Source organism: Eucyclogobius newberryi, unplaced genomic scaffold (assembly GCF_026437365.1).
Source record: "Eucyclogobius newberryi isolate DKJ021-1_F unplaced genomic scaffold, fEucNew1.0.hap1 SCAF_12, whole genome shotgun sequence".
Lineage (NCBI taxonomy): Eukaryota > Metazoa > Chordata > Actinopteri > Gobiiformes > Gobiidae > Eucyclogobius > Eucyclogobius newberryi.
Window position 1 is genome coordinate 22,836,062 of NW_027315746.1, and position 16,295 is coordinate 22,852,356.

Consider the following 16,295-nt stretch of genomic DNA (forward strand, 5'->3'; position numbering starts at 1 on the left):
GGAGAGAATGCAGTGATTGGCTGAGCAGATGCCCCTCTAACTCTGAAGCGCCACCCAAAGCACTGCCACCTACTTTGCACTATAGACCATGCCCCTCCGCCACCACAACTGCCGCGTCCGCTCCAGCTACAAAATAGGGCCCTTATCCTTTATCCTTGTACACAGTGACGTTGTGGTATTCAGCATGGACGGAGGCACCACGTCCCAGGTGCCACTTTCATAAAGGTTGTAATCAGTCTTGTGGTCCGTCAGTGATATCGATGCTTGTGACTGAAAGCAGCCCAAAAGGATCTCATGAATTCTTACTAAATTTTAAATGTAAAATGTATTTTATTGTTTTTTTGCATGTAATGTTTTAGTTGAAGATCCTCACTTGCTGCTTTTGTGCCCGTTTCAGTGAGCGCCTCTGTGCCTTCTGTTATTGTGGTGGGCATAGCCTCCTGGGCCAGGGGGAACTCCATGCATTTAACGTCCTCTCTCGACATGACACGACCAGTGACGGTGATCAAACTGTGGCCAGAGAAAATACCTTGGAACGTGGGGAACAGCTCAAGTAAGTTGTTAGCATCTGAGACTGACTTATTTAAAATGTTTCATATATATTTTGGTATACATATTTTGGTATACACCGTTCTCACCCAAGATCTTAAATGGATGGTTCTGGGTTTACAGAGTTTGTTTAAGCCTCTAGACAGAATAGATGCCCATGTCCACCTTATCACCACACCCCTCTAACCAAACCTCTATTTATTTGTGTATAAAGATGTCCTCCTGCTTTTGCCTCATTCCTTATCCCTGTACTCTTCCTCCTTGCCCTTTCTAATGCAGTACATGGCATAAGTTTCTGCATATTTATTGTTCTGCCTGAAGGAAAATCCATTATTTTGTTATAGTGGGCCGGACAGCTCTGAGGCACAACCTGAGAGAACCAGCCGATTTTGGGATGAGCTTTCTCATGTTGGACTTCCTCAAGATCTCAACGTCCAATCTCTTTTTGAGTCAGGTAGGTTTGACTAACTTCATCTGCTTCAAAATGGTCTGTTTAATGCATTTATAGATTTCTTGAACTCGTTATCCCTCCTGTTTGAAAATCTAGATCAGTGCTGGGCACATCATAGTTGTGCCTTGTGGTCCGAAGGCGTTTGTGGTAGCGAGGGACAATCTCTGCTTAACGTGGACAGAGCCATTGACTCAGGGAGCACAAAGGTAAGCCAGAGGGGCATTTGTGGTCTAATGGCTGTTAATACCATCTTAATGTGTTGAGCTAGCTGGGTGGTGTGCAGTGGTGAGCACAGCAAAGCTGATAGATCAGCCTGGTTGGTAAAGGTCGCTCTGGCTGCAAGGCTCTCTCAGCTGTGAAATGGAAAAGGTCACGCCACTCACCAGACCACGCTCTCATGGCAGCGTAGTTCCTTGTATTAGTCGTGGTGCTGTGTTTTCTTCTGTTTAGAGCCCATTAGTGCTATAGCCAATCAGCAGATTGTCCACTTGCTCTTCACAAAGCCATTATGCATTGAAACAATAAATGTGAGGATAATTATCAATTGGTTCAACCCATGTTTGTTTATACGTTTAATTTTTTTTATGTCACATTATTTCTAGCACTGTGCATACTGCAAGCGCCTTGGAGCATCCATCAAGTGCTGTGCTGAAGGATGTGCTCAACTTTACCATTACCCCTGTGCAGGGGCCGCCGGAACATTTCAGGATATTAGGAGCCTCTCTCTCCTCTGCCCAGAACACTTTGATTTGGTCGTAGAAAAGTGTGAGTTATGCCACATTGCCACAAGAAAAAAATTTACACTATATATATATATATATATAGTGTAATATATATATATATATATATATATATATATATATATATATATATATATATATATATATATATATATATATATATATATATATATATATATATATATATATATATATATATATATATATATATATATATATATATATTTATATATATATATATATATATATATATATATATATATTTTTATATATATATATATTTTTTTATATATATATATATTTTTATATATATATTTTTATATATATATATATATATATATATATATATATATATATATATTTTTATATATATATATATAAATATATATATATATATATATATATATATATATATATATATATTTTTATATATATATATATATATATATATATATATATATATTTTTATATATATATATATTTTTTTATATATATATATATTTTTATATATATATATATATATATATATATATATATATATATATATATATTTTTATATATATATATATATATATATATATATATATATATATATTTTTATATATATATATATATATATATATATATATATTTTTATATATATATATATATATATATATATATATATTTTTATATATATATATATATATATATATATATATATATATATATTTTTATATATATATATATATATATATATATTTTTATATATATATATATATATATTTTTATATATATATATATATATATAAAAATTATAAGGCTTTTCTCAAGTGTTCCATTTTCCCCCAGTTATAGATGATGTAAATTGCGTATTGTGCGATAACCCTGGGGATCTTCGAGATCAACTTTTCTGTACCAGTTGTGGTCTCCATTATCACGGGATGTGCCTGGATATGGTTGTGACCCCTCTAAGGAGAGCAGGATGGCAGTGCCCTGAGTGCAAAGTCTGCCAGACGTGCAAGTGAGTAAATTACTAATTTAGCCCCTCAATGTTTCTGTTACTGCTGGAGGCTGTTGACTTACTGTACAACTTCTCTTTTGCCTGAGCATAAACACAAGAGTTCAGGCTTTTTCTGTTTCACCAGTCGCATTCAGGACTTTCCCTCGGTTAATAAGTACTGCTTTGACAGCCCACGAGGCTGGAGAAAATATATTGACCAGTCCACTCAATACAAGATTATGGAGAGGACCCATCCACCTCCACCAAAACCCCCTTGAGACCAAAAGACACAGACCTGTGTTTGGTGAGACACAATCGGAGAAGAGGGAAAAAGCAAAAAATGGTGAAGAAAGAAGAGAGGTTCTATTTGATCTCTGCTGACCGCCAGAAGGGCGGTGCTGAAGCTCTGAATGTTCCCTGAGCATGTTCAGTGCTTCAGCTCCGCCCTTCTGGCGGTCATCCGGGATTCATAAAACTATAGTTATATATCTAACTTTCAATTCATATGGTTGAACACTTACTACTCTGCCAGTGAGGAGACAGTATAAAAACATGTTTGTTTTTTTATATTAATAAAATATTTTTTCCTCCTGAAAAAGTTATTCTTCTCTAGACCAGTCTAATGTTGCTTTTGTCCTCGGAGGTAAGATTTTCTGAGTTCTGACTTCACACAATCCAACATGGCTGCGCCCTGCATTTGGATACATGTTAAAGCGGCTGTCTGTGAACCTGCCATTGAGCTTTTGCACTTAGAAATGCATTGTTGTGCTAATGTTGCTAATGTCTACTTTGACAACAAAAGCAAACTTTTTCCTTTTTAAATGTTCATTTATAACTTAAAGATGTAATAACACTTTCCGGTTGATAAATTAACTTAAATTGATCCATATTTTGGTTGATTTGAGCACCTACTTGGGTTTTATTGTTTGATTTAATTTGTTACAGTCTATACACTGTTATATATTGCTCATAGTTTTTTCTGACTTGATCGCTGGAACACAGAACCTCTTGTGAAAACATCACCTCTGAGGACGAGTGGAATGCAGCATACGTTCCCTGTCTAAATTGCCATAGCAACTTTGTGAGACTCGAGTGAGCGTGCTTTATGAAACTCAAATGACAACAAAGTAAGTAACACTTGGAATTTGAGTCTCACTGAGAAAGAAAACAGGTTTTATGAAACGGGCCTCTGGTGACGTTTGTATTTGATAATTGGTTTACTTTTTGTGAAAATGTAAGGTCCCGCAGATGACCTTTATCAGTGTTACCTGTCTGCAGTGGGAAAGCAGAGAACTGGTGCTTCACTGTGGTAGATCAGGCATTTCAGAATCGGGATAAGAAAATGTTTATTGCCATTGTCAATGAACAGAATTCACAGACATAGGAACTTGCTTTGGTGATTCGGTGTAACATAAAGCAATGACAATTTCACTGAGAAGACGCATTTGCGTTACTTTTGTGTCACAGTGGATCCCTTCTATCGTTGCGGGTTCATGCAGTGGTGACTTGTTTCACAAAAAGCGCATGGGATAAAAGCAGAAAGGGGGCGATAAATGCACACAACATGACGTGTTCAGATATCGCCAAATGAGAGCATGGTACACTTTTAGAAGCTCTGGTTTAGTATATAACTTGGCTAGAAAAACAAAAGCAATGTTTTTGTGTTTCTACTTTTTCGGACCAATAATTTTCTTTCAACCTCCTAATATTTGTTTTAGGAACCCTGGAGAGGACACAAAAATGTTGGTGTGTGACATGTGTGACAAAGGATACCACACCTTTTGTCTACAACCTGCAATTGACTCCATTCCTACCAATGGATGGAGGTGTATGGTAAATATTATTGCAATTATTATCTTTAAGGTCCTGTATTATGTATTAATAGATGTTTAAACAACATTTGTACACCTCAGATTTGGTCTCTTACAATGTTGCAAGGATTTAGCTTTTCTTGCATAAAAAACATTCTGATACAAAAACCTGAAAATGTGTGTTCTGGCATGTTTAGAATTGCAGAGTATGCATCCAGTGTGGAACGCGGGCAAGTGGTCAGTGGCATCACACAAGCCTCATGTGTGAGGTGTGTACGCAGAACCAGGACCCCGCTCTGTGCTGTCCTCTATGTGCCTGCATTCTGGACCCTGAGCGCCACAAAGATGTGCTGTCCTGTCACACATGCAAACGGTAAATACTGTTTTTTTCTAAGTGTCTAAAATTTCTACTGGAGGGTTTGCCACCTGCTTGTCTCTATAGAGATGTATTCGCTTTGCCTAAAATGTTCCACACTATGGATTTAAACTTATTTATCTCAATAGAGACAAGCAAGGGGCACCACCAAGCCAAATGACACAAAGGGATTTTTGAGAAATGAATTGAAAGGAATCCTAGATGAATAAGTTCTGTTTCATGTCTCCTGACCCTGTGCATGCACAAAGGGAATCATCAGGAGTCATCACTTCATCTGGGAGTCACAGAACTATATTTACATTCAAAACTGTTCACAACCGAGATTTTGTGCTGTGAACATTTATTATTAATGTTATTATTATCGTTGTTATTGTTATTATCATTGTTATTATTGTTATTAATAGTTATTTGATATGGGCATTGCAATTAGATTGGATGAACCAGATGCTATGTTTCAAGGTTTATAGCAAAAATGCTCATATTCAACACCTGTCCATAGGAACAATTCAATACAAAAAATAGATTTACTGATAAATTAGTAAAGGTACTACAAAAATAACACTAATTTCAGTCAAAAAGATCATGTGTGCAACTCTGCCCTGATTTCAGCCACAGTTTCAGACGTTTGCTAAAGATGTTTAGGTCAGTCTGCAGTTTTAAGTTGGAGAGTTCCACCGGCTGTTCCATTGAAAGAAAAACTGGACTGTCCAAAAGATATTCTGAACTTTGGAACTAAAATATTATAAAATAATAAAAAATATTGTGGTAATAAAATGTATCAATAAAAAAATTTTACGCGCGGACTGGAGAAGTTCAGAGACACTTTAGTCTCAGAAATGATCTAAATAAAACAGGAAATTCACCGAATGGAAAGGTGTGAAGGCTAATTTTACTCCAATAAACAATAATCCTATTATAGCCTATAGCCTGCCTATATCTTAACATAGAGAAAAAAGGCTATTGCATTTTTATCCTTATTTTAGAATAACATTTGGAAAATATCGGCCAAAGCGTTTCCCATAACATCGATATCGGCCAAAAATGTCCATACACCACACCTCTAGTATTGAATTCTTATGCACTTACTAATTGATCCCCTTAAAGCAGGGGTGTCAAACTCATTTTGAGCCGAATTTCGACGCTCAAGCTGGGTCGCGGGCCGAACATAACGTAAAACATAAAACAATAAAAAATATAAGAAATAAATAGCGTTATATAGCCTACGCTGTTTTTGAAGTAATTACTGGATCAATTAAAATAAATTACAAACACGTTTGTTCTCATAAACTGAAATGTATTAAGAAAAACAAGTGTAATTTCACCAATACTGTGCTTCAGTTTATGTGCATTACAACTTCAGAGTTGATCTACAGAGATAAAAATGTTGTCTATTGTTAAATAGATTGTTAAATATTTTTAAATAGGTATTTGGAACTAAAAAATATTGTATTTGACTTAACAAAATAAACTTCTCAAGATCTAAAAAACCTTTTAAATGTACTAACCAACATTTCCACGTCTGTGTAGTTATCTGTAGTTATCTGTAGTTATCTGTAGTTATCTGTAGTTATCTGTAGTTATCTGTAGTTATCTGTAGTTCTCTGTAGTTCTCTGTAGTTATCTGTAGTTATCTGTAGTTCTCTGTAGTTCTCTGTAGTCTGGTCTCAGTGACTCAAATGATGTCATTGTGTTTTTCACAGTCACATTAGTGTGGACACAGTCATGTTCATACTTTATTACACTCTGACCTGTGTTTTTACTTGTGGCTCCTGATCTGTCCAGGTTTGTAGAGGTTTGGATGTTTTCCTCACAGAGCATCATCACAGAAGTTTGTTTTCTTGTTAGCTCCACATTAGCTTCATTTTTAGCACAGCTCTAACATCCACAGAACCATCTCCATTCTTTCTTCCACATGTTTCCTAAAACCACACGTCTCTTACCTTGCTCAGACCTCTGCTCTGAAGTGCGTAAAAGTGCTGTAAAAAAACGCGTGTCTTACTTCTCTCTGCACATCTCTCTCGGCAGTACACACGGCAGTGAAGAGCCGGCAGGGGAGGGGTGGCCACCAGCGGCATTGTGGGACGTGTAGTTTTAGCGATAAAAACGGTTACGGATGTAACTACGGTTCTATGAACGGATTTTTTTTTTTTACATTTTTTAAATATGATTTTGAAATGTTCGGCGGGCCAGATTAAAACTTTTGGCGGGCCGGATGCGGCCCGCGGGCCATATGTTTGACACCCCTGCCTTAGAGAGTACATTGAGAGTAAGTGTCCTCTGCTTTCAGATGGCTACACCTTGAGTGTGAGCGTCAGAGCTCAGGCAAAGCAGATATCCATCCCAGAGAGGACTACATTTGTTCCAACTGCAGGCCTCCCGCTGCAGAGCGGGAGCTCCAAGGAGAGGACATGGAGCTGGGCCGGGAGCTTAGCCCAAAGCCATCCCCCATGCACACAGACTCAGAGTTGGACCCACAGCTGGCCCCAAAGCACACGGACCTTCAGCCCTGCTCTCACGTCCCTCCCGAAATGCACAATGACCCCCTGGAGGAACTAGATCCAAAACCTGCTCATGGCGCTGTCTCTGAGAAGCAGGTCATTCCATCCTACATCCCTGGTAGGTTCACACTCAACACAAACTGCCATTTGTGAGTGATCATCTTCTTTTAGTGTACACTTTTGAAAATGTTCATATTGTTTATCAAAATTGCATGATTCCTTTAATCTCTTACCTTGCTTTGACGTTTAGTATAACAGAGCCTTATATTCAATAGATTTTTTTTTTACAATCAGAATTCAATATACACGTGGTTGTTCTTATAGCTAATTCTGCCCAGGCTTTTCTGGAGCAAATAAACTTAAGTCATAATCCATTAACATTCATTTGCTCCAGCTTTTATATGTGGTGTTTGCATTGTTTGAATTAGCCTCCATGTTTTATCTCCTAAGAGCAGTGGGGGTTGTGAATGGGAATGTGTGTTCAGCTTTGGTCAATAGTTGAAGGCTAGAGAGGGTTTAGGGGCCATCTCCTAATTGACATTCTGGCATCAACTCCGGATGAGCACCTGCAAGCTGCACACTCACGAGCCCAGAGCACAAGACCCTGGGATGTGGGTTGTCATAGTTACGGCCTTCCCTGGCAGAGATGCTGAGCAGGTGCATGCGTGTGTCAGGAGCAGGGTGACATGGGAACTCGTGGATGGAAATGGTGGGTGCCTTGTTAAGACTAGGGGATCTATACTGTCAGAATATTGGCCCAGCGTGTGGATGACCTATTCCGGGAATGACTAGATCTATTCAGAACAAACCACTAACTAATGTCCTTCATCCCAGTGAAATTGAGAGGCAAAAGGGATTAGTGTTTCATTGCATCATAAAAGTCCATGTTTTATTTTGGATACATTTGTTTATCCATTTACAGCCATTTATTAATTCCATGACAGATTATTTTTTATTTTTTTCTGTCTGTTTCTTCTTTTTCAAATTGCCCTGCTTTTAAAGCATTATAGTTTTAATGCTTGACTTTTTTAAATTTGTTTTTAGATGTCTCTGAGAACTATCTCACTGAACATTCTGTCAACAAAGTACAACAAGGTATGAACATCACAAAGTATTGATTATCAAATGTTATGTCTGAACTGCTCTGCCCTTTTGACCCCTTTCTGGGTAGAACTAATGAAGGAATTCTTGAAAGTTGCATTTTTATTCATGTTAATATAACATGCCATTCTTGATGCATCTAGGATTAATTAAGATCAAAGAGAACCATAATTAATCAACATTAATTAAAATAGTCTTGTCCTGCTATCTTATGCTTTCCAGGTAACTTAAACCCAAGGGGTCTTTATTATTGTAGAATCAATTGGGCAGACATTCAGCTGTATGTCTACATATGTTACTGCTGTTCGTCAACTTTACCGGTTTGTTCTTCCACAGACTCCAAGCCAGAAACCACAACACAGGTCACATCTCTTGAGCTGCCTGTTTCTTCAGCAGTTCAGAGGTTGGAGAGTTTGCCCACCCTACATTCTGTAGAGTCACTGCAGACGCAGGATCACATGATACAAACGAAGCCAGCAAAGATGGAGACATGCTCTGATCAGGGCATGCTCACCCCCAGCACAAAGGATTTTAAGGCCATTATTGCAACCAAAGAAACAAGCACTGCACCCGTACCTTTGATGGGCCAACCTATGGAAGTATCATTTCCCCAGGCTTCAAATGAGGACGATCTGGAGACAGCTCCTATAGACACAAACAGGGGAAAGGGCGAGAGCATTTGTCATTCTGTAGAGGACATGGACATTTTAGCAGAAATCAAACCCAGTCTATTATTTTCCAGCCTAACATTTGGAGAATGTTCTAAGTCCTCCGTAGAGCGATTAGCTGAGATGGTCACTGGCCCCTCCCACTCCTCACCTCTGGCCAGACACCGTCAGACTCCGTTCCTTCATTCAATGGGTGAACGCAGCATTCACCCAACCACACTCATACCACTCACCCCCAAGATTGGAATGGGAAAACCAGCTATTACCAAGAGGAAATTTTCTCCAGGGCGACCTCGGGCCAAACAGGTAGGGTCTGGTAGAGAAATGTAGTGCTTTTGGGAAATCTCTGAAACACAAACATGCTTTATGAATCAGTCACCGCTTGGCATCATGCAGACCACATGTATTTCCTGTCAGTGATGCTCCTCCTCACGATCGACAGAGCCCATTGAGCCCAAATTCATCCTGTAAACGTTACAACCTGTTCTCACTCAATGCTGTACTAATGCAGTCCAACTGATTTAAAAAATCATAACTAACAAAATGTATTTGATCATTAGAAGAAACTTATGATCTGATAATGCTAATATTGTATATTTCCTCATTTTAAAACCTGCTAATATCACTAATAATCCCTTGTATTAGTTTAAAATGCATAGCCACATATACTACTAAGATGAGAATGTCTTGCTCGCGGATGGCTGCATTAGAAGCTCATTACATTTCTCTAACATCTTTTTGTATGTTTTGTTTTTTGCTGGCTTTGTTTTTAAGTTGCTGCATTTTGTCGCCCTCCTCTCCCTATTTCTCTCACTCTCCGGCCCACCCCACCCCCTGACCTTAGGGTGCATGGAACCCCCATAGCAGAGTGAATTCCCCCTTGTCCTGGTCCAAGGACCAGCCTGAATGGTGGGACGTCTCAAAGACCAGGCAATCCTCAGGCAGCCCAGGCTGGAGCGTCAGAGTGGTAAATTCTACTACTGCAGCTCTCCCATTTCGCAGAGTTAATGGAACTTTTTGAGTTCTGAGTCACATGTGCAGCAAAAGCTTGGCAACACTTTTTGTTTGTCAGGATGTAATTTTTACAAATAAAAGCATGTGAACTGTCACGTTGATATGGTGGGATTAAGAATTAAGATATGTACCCGGTATATGTTCTACACACTTTTTTCTTGCTTGTGAGTATGGGGAAGTAAGACAAATCAAAAACAGGGTTCTTCAGCATTGAATGTCATTGTTTACTTTCTCAAAATAAATAAAACCATGTAGATTTTAATACATCAGTGTAATCCCTCATTCATCCAGGGGTGTTCTATTGTAGAAAAAGATTCAGTTGTAGTCATCTGGACTCTTTTATTAAAAAAAACCCAAATCATTCTCAATCTGTGGATCGAGTCTTGGAAGTCTTGAGACTACTCTTTGTATTACAGTATAGGTTTTAGATTTGAATACATATTTTTGTTATGATAATACAGCTCGGCTCCTGAACCTTCCTGCTCAGGTGAAGCGTTGCTTTTTAGGCTAAACAAACGATGTGATTACTCTGCAAATCATAATTCATACATCAATTTTAATTTATATTTATATATATTTTTATTTTTGGGGCATTCAAAATGAATCCAGATAAATTAAAGGAAATGTACGCAGATTAATCATGCGGTCTGTTTTGCCTAAACAGCGCTTATATAGATTATTTAGTGAAGCTTTACCTGAGCGAAGCAGGAAGGTTCAGGAGCAGAGCTGTAATCATATCAGATCAATGCTGAAGAATCCTCTTTTTGATTTGCCACGAGGATCACGTTCAAAAGTATGTTTAATTTCCTGCCCAAATATTTGTCCAATATTACAGCTATCATACAGAATACAGTATCGGGCGAAATGGTTTATTTTTATACAACAATCCTGCTATTATAATATCAGTATTTTAAACCATAGAGTACAGTAAATCCTGTCCGAAAGTACAATGGCATTGATCTTTCTACCCTTAAAACATACCACAGTGAATCACTCCCCACCTCACAGTACTTCTGTAAATCTGCCTTTACAATGTTCTGTTTTTGTTTCCTCTGCTAAAGGGCCGTGGCTCAGGCTTTCCAGGGAGGAGAAGACCCAGAGGTGCTGGACTGTCTGGACGTGCTGGACGCGGCCGGGCCAGAGGAAGGCATGGAGCCAGTCCCAGCTTCAATCCTGGGGTAGATGCTTACGGCAGAAACATTTTAGACGAGACAAACCGTCCCCTATATTTCCCTTATCATTATTATTATTATTATTATTTTTTTAACTGTGATTTGCAGATCACTACTATTGAAACATCATATCCAATCAAAGAAGAGGAGGAGACTGCCATGCATAATACTGTAGTTATATTCTCCTGTAATGACAGCTTCACATTAAAACAGGTAATTATTTTTGTATTATTTTATTTGCTCACTACTATGTTTAGTTCCTTTTATGATCAAATCATGGGTTTTGGACACAATTATTTCCTTGAAAGAAATTAGCGTGTGTTTAGATGGTAAATTTCCTCAGCTGTAAAGTAACTGAACTGTTGTTCCAGGACATGTGTGCGGTGTGTGGAAGCTTCGGTCTTGGTGCTGAGGGCCGGCTTTTGGCCTGTGCTCAATGCGGTCAGTGCTATCACCCATTTTGTGTAGGCGTAAAGGTATGTACTTTTTACCGTCTGCAAGTATATTTCAAAGAATGTTTCATGTAAATGTGTTATCACTGCTTTGAGCAGATGAACAAAGTGGTTTTGAGTAAAGGCTGGCGCTGTCTGGAGTGCACAGTGTGTGAAGCCTGCGGCCAGGCCACAGACCCTGGCCGACTGCTCTTATGTGATGACTGTGACATCAGCTATCACACTTACTGCCTGGACCCTCCACTGCAGAATGTACCCAAGGACAGCTGGAAGTGCAAATGGTAAGCCATGTCAAAGAGGAAATGTCCCATGCATGAACCACTCTTAACCCGCCAGATGATAAGCATTAGAAATATATACTGTTTGCAAAGTTTCAGAAATGTGTTGAATATTATTGCATTTATACTAAATTTGCTTGCGTTATGACCTTTTTGGCCCCATTTTGGCCAGCCTCGCTTGGCTCGGCTCTGCTCTACTCGGCCTGGGTCAGTTTCCATTGCTCTCTCTGTGAAATCTGTTACTGTATCCAATGAATACCCTGTGGAAACCATGGATACCACCAGTGATCGGAAGATCGATCAGGTCAAGCAGGTAGCTAAAAATGGTCTAATAAATGCTCCATTTGTTTACCCGTTTTCTGCAGGTGTGTGACATGTACTCAGTGTGGGGCCACCACACCAGGTTTGAGATGTGAGTGGCAGAACAATTATACCAAGTGTGCCCCCTGTGCCAGTCTTAGCACGTGCCCCATTTGCCTGTTGGACTACAGCGAAGGCACGGTCATTGTGCAATGCCGACAGTGCGACAGGTGAGCAGTTTCTATAAAAACACCTCCGCTGAGGTGACCCTCAGATAACTAGACATTTTTAGAATCTTAATTTGTGCCCATTTCAACCATGTTTTTTCTCTGTAGATGGTTTCATTCCTCTTGTCAAGGTCTCCATTCAGAAGAAGATTTAGAAAAAGCTGCTGACAGCTGTTTCGACTGCACAATGTGTAGAACATTTAAGACCACTAAAGGTTAATACTTTGCATTTGTAATTAAAATCACGTACTAGACATTTGCTTTTTGTTGCATTTATTTTTTATGTGAATTATCTTACAGCAGTCCTGACCAAGGCCAGAGATACAATTGAACCTGTACTTATGACCCAAATCTTCACAAAGGCTAAAGAAATTGGTAAGCATAGCATTGCATGTGATTTAGCTTCAAACATAATCATACACTCCATTTTAGATCTTTCAAGAACCTACACTCAAGATGGAGTATGCCTGACAGAGTCAGGCCTGTGCCAGCTCCAGAGTCTCTCTGCGACTGCATCTCGTCGTCGAAAGCCTAAACCTAAACTGAAGTTAAAGATCATCAACCAGAACAGTGTGGCTGTGCTCCAGGCACCCATGGACCATCTCTCTGAGCTCTCGCGTGATGAAGACATGGAGGATAACAGAGGTACCTGCGGTGAAAGAGGTTATTAGCCCGAAAATAAAAAGGGTTACATTTCTATGTAAATTAGCAAATGTTGGACAAGTTTTGAGTGAGTTTTATTGTGTTTGTGAAACTTGCTGTCTGCCTAACACTGGGGCCAAACTCCATTCAGCAGCAGAGGGGCCCAGTTGGGGATTCGTGCGGCTCAAGGCTGTCGCTCATCATCACTGCTTTCTCCCTCACACAGAGGCGGAGCTCTTGGATTGTGAAGCAAAGTCAGACTCAAGCTTGGAGCGGGAGCCAGTAGAAGATGAATCCAAGGGGGGCGGTGGCTGCAAGAAGCGGAAAAGGAAACCGTACCGCCCGGGTATGGCGTCTGATTAAAAGAGACAGCTCCTCTCAAGTGTAAAATGGCACAGTGCATGGTCTAAATCTTGAAAGGGCTTACCTAGTGTTTCTGAGATTTCATGCAGAACCGGAGAACTATTAAGTGAATATTTGTACAACTAAAATGAATCATGAACTACAATACTGTCTTTAGGTATTGGTGGGTTTATGGTCCGCCAGAGGAGCCGTCCAGGGCAAGGTCCAGGGAAAGCCAAACGCACCCTTTGTAGAAAGGATTCCACTGGTTCTGTGTCAGAAAACCCCACAATAAATGATGGTATACCCTCCTCTTATCTTTGAGAATAAATGTATATGATCTTGTTAATTAAAACGTTCTACAGAATATTATTTTTACGTTTTTGATGTAGGATGGACAGAAGGTGTGCGTGATACCCGTTTGGAGGACATTCCCCCTGGATCAGGGGTTCCAGAGAAAATTAAGAAGCGATACCGAAAAAAGAAAACCAAGTTGGAAGAGGCATTTCCCACTTACCTCCAGGTCTGCTGGAACGGGCTTTTTTGTGCATTTGTATGTAGATATGCATTGTATTCGAGACGTGGCTCTATTTTTTATATACCGATAGTCATATTGCAAGTTTACCCATTAGGGGTTGGGGGTGACTGGAGCCTATCTCAATGACTTTGGGCCTTAGGTGGGGTACACCCTGGACAGGGGCCAGCTAGTTGCAGGGTTAACACAAAAAATGTGATTTTTTTTTTTTTTTAATAATTTTTTTTCAGCTCCTTACGGTTTTGTGAATGACCTCCATAAGCTTATTTGAAGATGACAATACAGACTTAATGGCTTAGTTTGTCTTAATAGTATTTCATTGTCATCTTGCATTTGTGGAAACAGACTTGTCTTTGCCTCAAGCCACAGGCAACTGTCAGCGTTGCTCTTTATCCTTCCTACTGTAAGAGAGGAATAGTCGGTCTAACCTTAAGGTCCACGACAGAAGCACATTTAATAAATTATTGAAAAAGCAACACATTGGGCTTTTAATGTCTTTGTGCAGCAGGGAGCCGCTGATACATGTCATGAAGGATAGTAGATGACTTGTGGGTTAAAGTGGTGGGGGAGGTAGCTGCTGCATGAGATCAGTAGCAGCATTCTTGAGACTTGAACCTTTTTTCTTATGAGTTTATCTTTTGTTTTTGTTTGCCATCCATTTCAGGAGGCATTCTTTGGAAAGGACCTGCTCGACAAAAGCAAACAAAGCAGGCAGCGGGGTGCAGAATCAGGTTTTCTGGAGGAAGGCCAAAGTCAAGTGGAAAGAAAGCAGCCCTCCACCTTCCTGGGTCGGCCATCAAATACAGCTCTCAGTATTGCATCTGACAATAGACAAGCAACAGGTATGTATAAGAAGAATATCAGGTGTCCATTTTAAATAGTGCAAATGTACATTTGCAGGCAACGGCAGGCTAAAAAAGTAATAATGGATTAATCCTTTCTAAACTCGACTGAGCTGTACTGAGTGTGATCAGGAGTTGTGCCATTTTACCCTATGTTTAAATCAACCAAGAATTTGTTGTACACACACACACACACACATACACACACACACACACACACACACACACACACCAAACTATTTTACAATAATCACCCAAATCCAACTCATGCCCATTCAACATCTTATGATTTGTGACCGTTTTGTTTTTCTTTCTTTCTTTTTCTTTCTTCCTTTTTTCCTTAATTACAGAGGCATCTGAGGAGCCTTTAGTTGATCTGTCTGATGTTTTGAACTCTGATGCAGACATCTTGGGAATGCTGGGAAAGACGAGCAGTGACTCTGGTGCGTTATGTGTACAGTCAAACGTTTACGGCAGTGGTCTTTTCTTTGGCTGATTATTTTGCTTTCACAATATTCTATCAATACAACGTTCTAGTGCATTTGGCGCCCACCATTGTTTTAATTTTGCATTGTCTACTTTGCGTTGTGCTTGTTCTGTCCACACAGTTTTCACTCATTTGATCTGGTTTTGGGTTCTTGTAGGTCTTGATTTTTGCCCCTTCCAGGTTGACAGCTCGCCTCCTCCTTTTGGTAAGGGTGCACTGGCCTATTAATCCCCTGCTTCAGTGTGGTCTTCCCCTCACACTGCGCGCTCGCCTTTTGCATGCATATGCTGCTTCTTATTAACATTTCCATTTTAATCTTCTTCACTCTTAACCCAGTATTTCAGTATATACTCATGGTCTGTCAATTGTTGCGATCATCTTCAACAACATTTTAAAATCACATAAAGTAAATATATCGATTTGGAAATGTCAAGAAATTACACATGAATCAATGCTATTACTTAACAGTCAGAGAACATAATTCAACTTAGAATATTAAACGACACAGAAACGTCAGTTTTTGTGTGGCTTGCAAGGGAGAGGAAGGCTTAGCCGAGTCAAGATGTTGTAAGCAACCTGAACGACTTTCCAAAATCACTCAGCGTTCCTCCCTCTTACAAGTCATTTTATTAAAATCACACATAAAAAGGAGGCGGGTCACATTTCTCATTGGTCAGTTTCACATCAAGGCACTTGTCTTTTACGACTCTTTGGTATTATCTTTAGAGATAAAAACCTTGGTGAATGTTCTACCCATCTGGTCCCCAGGATGGGAGGAACATTCCTCACGGCTGCTTCTACAACATCTTCACACATGTTATTAGAAAT

General features: G+C 39.3%; 1 protein-coding gene across 7 annotated transcripts in view; it reads left to right on the forward strand.

Annotated features, from left to right (window-relative positions):
- kmt2cb (lysine (K)-specific methyltransferase 2Cb) overlaps positions 1 to 16,295 on the forward strand; it is a 52,321-nt gene that overhangs the window by 14,677 nt on the left and 21,349 nt on the right. For 4 of the 7 annotated variants that reach the window (XM_072441514.1, XM_072441517.1, XM_072441516.1 and 1 more), the window contains exons 5-29: positions 398 to 553; positions 894 to 1,003; positions 1,097 to 1,206; positions 1,603 to 1,765; positions 2,572 to 2,743; positions 4,441 to 4,555; positions 4,731 to 4,906; positions 7,197 to 7,525; positions 8,452 to 8,502; positions 8,845 to 9,482; positions 10,021 to 10,143; positions 11,252 to 11,368; positions 11,471 to 11,575; positions 11,734 to 11,838; positions 11,914 to 12,095; positions 12,458 to 12,622; positions 12,728 to 12,834; positions 12,920 to 12,994; positions 13,052 to 13,282; positions 13,488 to 13,607; positions 13,782 to 13,904; positions 13,996 to 14,126; positions 14,803 to 14,980; positions 15,331 to 15,423; positions 15,625 to 15,672. In XM_072441514.1, the coding sequence (XP_072297615.1) occupies positions 398 to 553; positions 894 to 1,003; positions 1,097 to 1,206; positions 1,603 to 1,765; positions 2,572 to 2,743; positions 4,441 to 4,555; positions 4,731 to 4,906; positions 7,197 to 7,525; positions 8,452 to 8,502; positions 8,845 to 9,482; positions 10,021 to 10,143; positions 11,252 to 11,368; positions 11,471 to 11,575; positions 11,734 to 11,838; positions 11,914 to 12,095; positions 12,458 to 12,622; positions 12,728 to 12,834; positions 12,920 to 12,994; positions 13,052 to 13,282; positions 13,488 to 13,607; positions 13,782 to 13,904; positions 13,996 to 14,126; positions 14,803 to 14,980; positions 15,331 to 15,423; positions 15,625 to 15,672 (3,923 nt within the window). The remainder of the gene's footprint in view (positions 1 to 397; positions 554 to 893; positions 1,004 to 1,096; positions 1,207 to 1,602; positions 1,766 to 2,571; positions 2,744 to 4,440; positions 4,556 to 4,730; positions 4,907 to 7,196; positions 7,526 to 8,451; positions 8,503 to 8,844; positions 9,483 to 10,020; positions 10,144 to 11,251; positions 11,369 to 11,470; positions 11,576 to 11,733; positions 11,839 to 11,913; positions 12,096 to 12,457; positions 12,623 to 12,727; positions 12,835 to 12,919; positions 12,995 to 13,051; positions 13,283 to 13,487; positions 13,608 to 13,781; positions 13,905 to 13,995; positions 14,127 to 14,802; positions 14,981 to 15,330; positions 15,424 to 15,624; positions 15,673 to 16,295) is intronic. The other 3 variants (XM_072441519.1, XM_072441515.1, XM_072441520.1) reach the window with 3 other exon arrangements.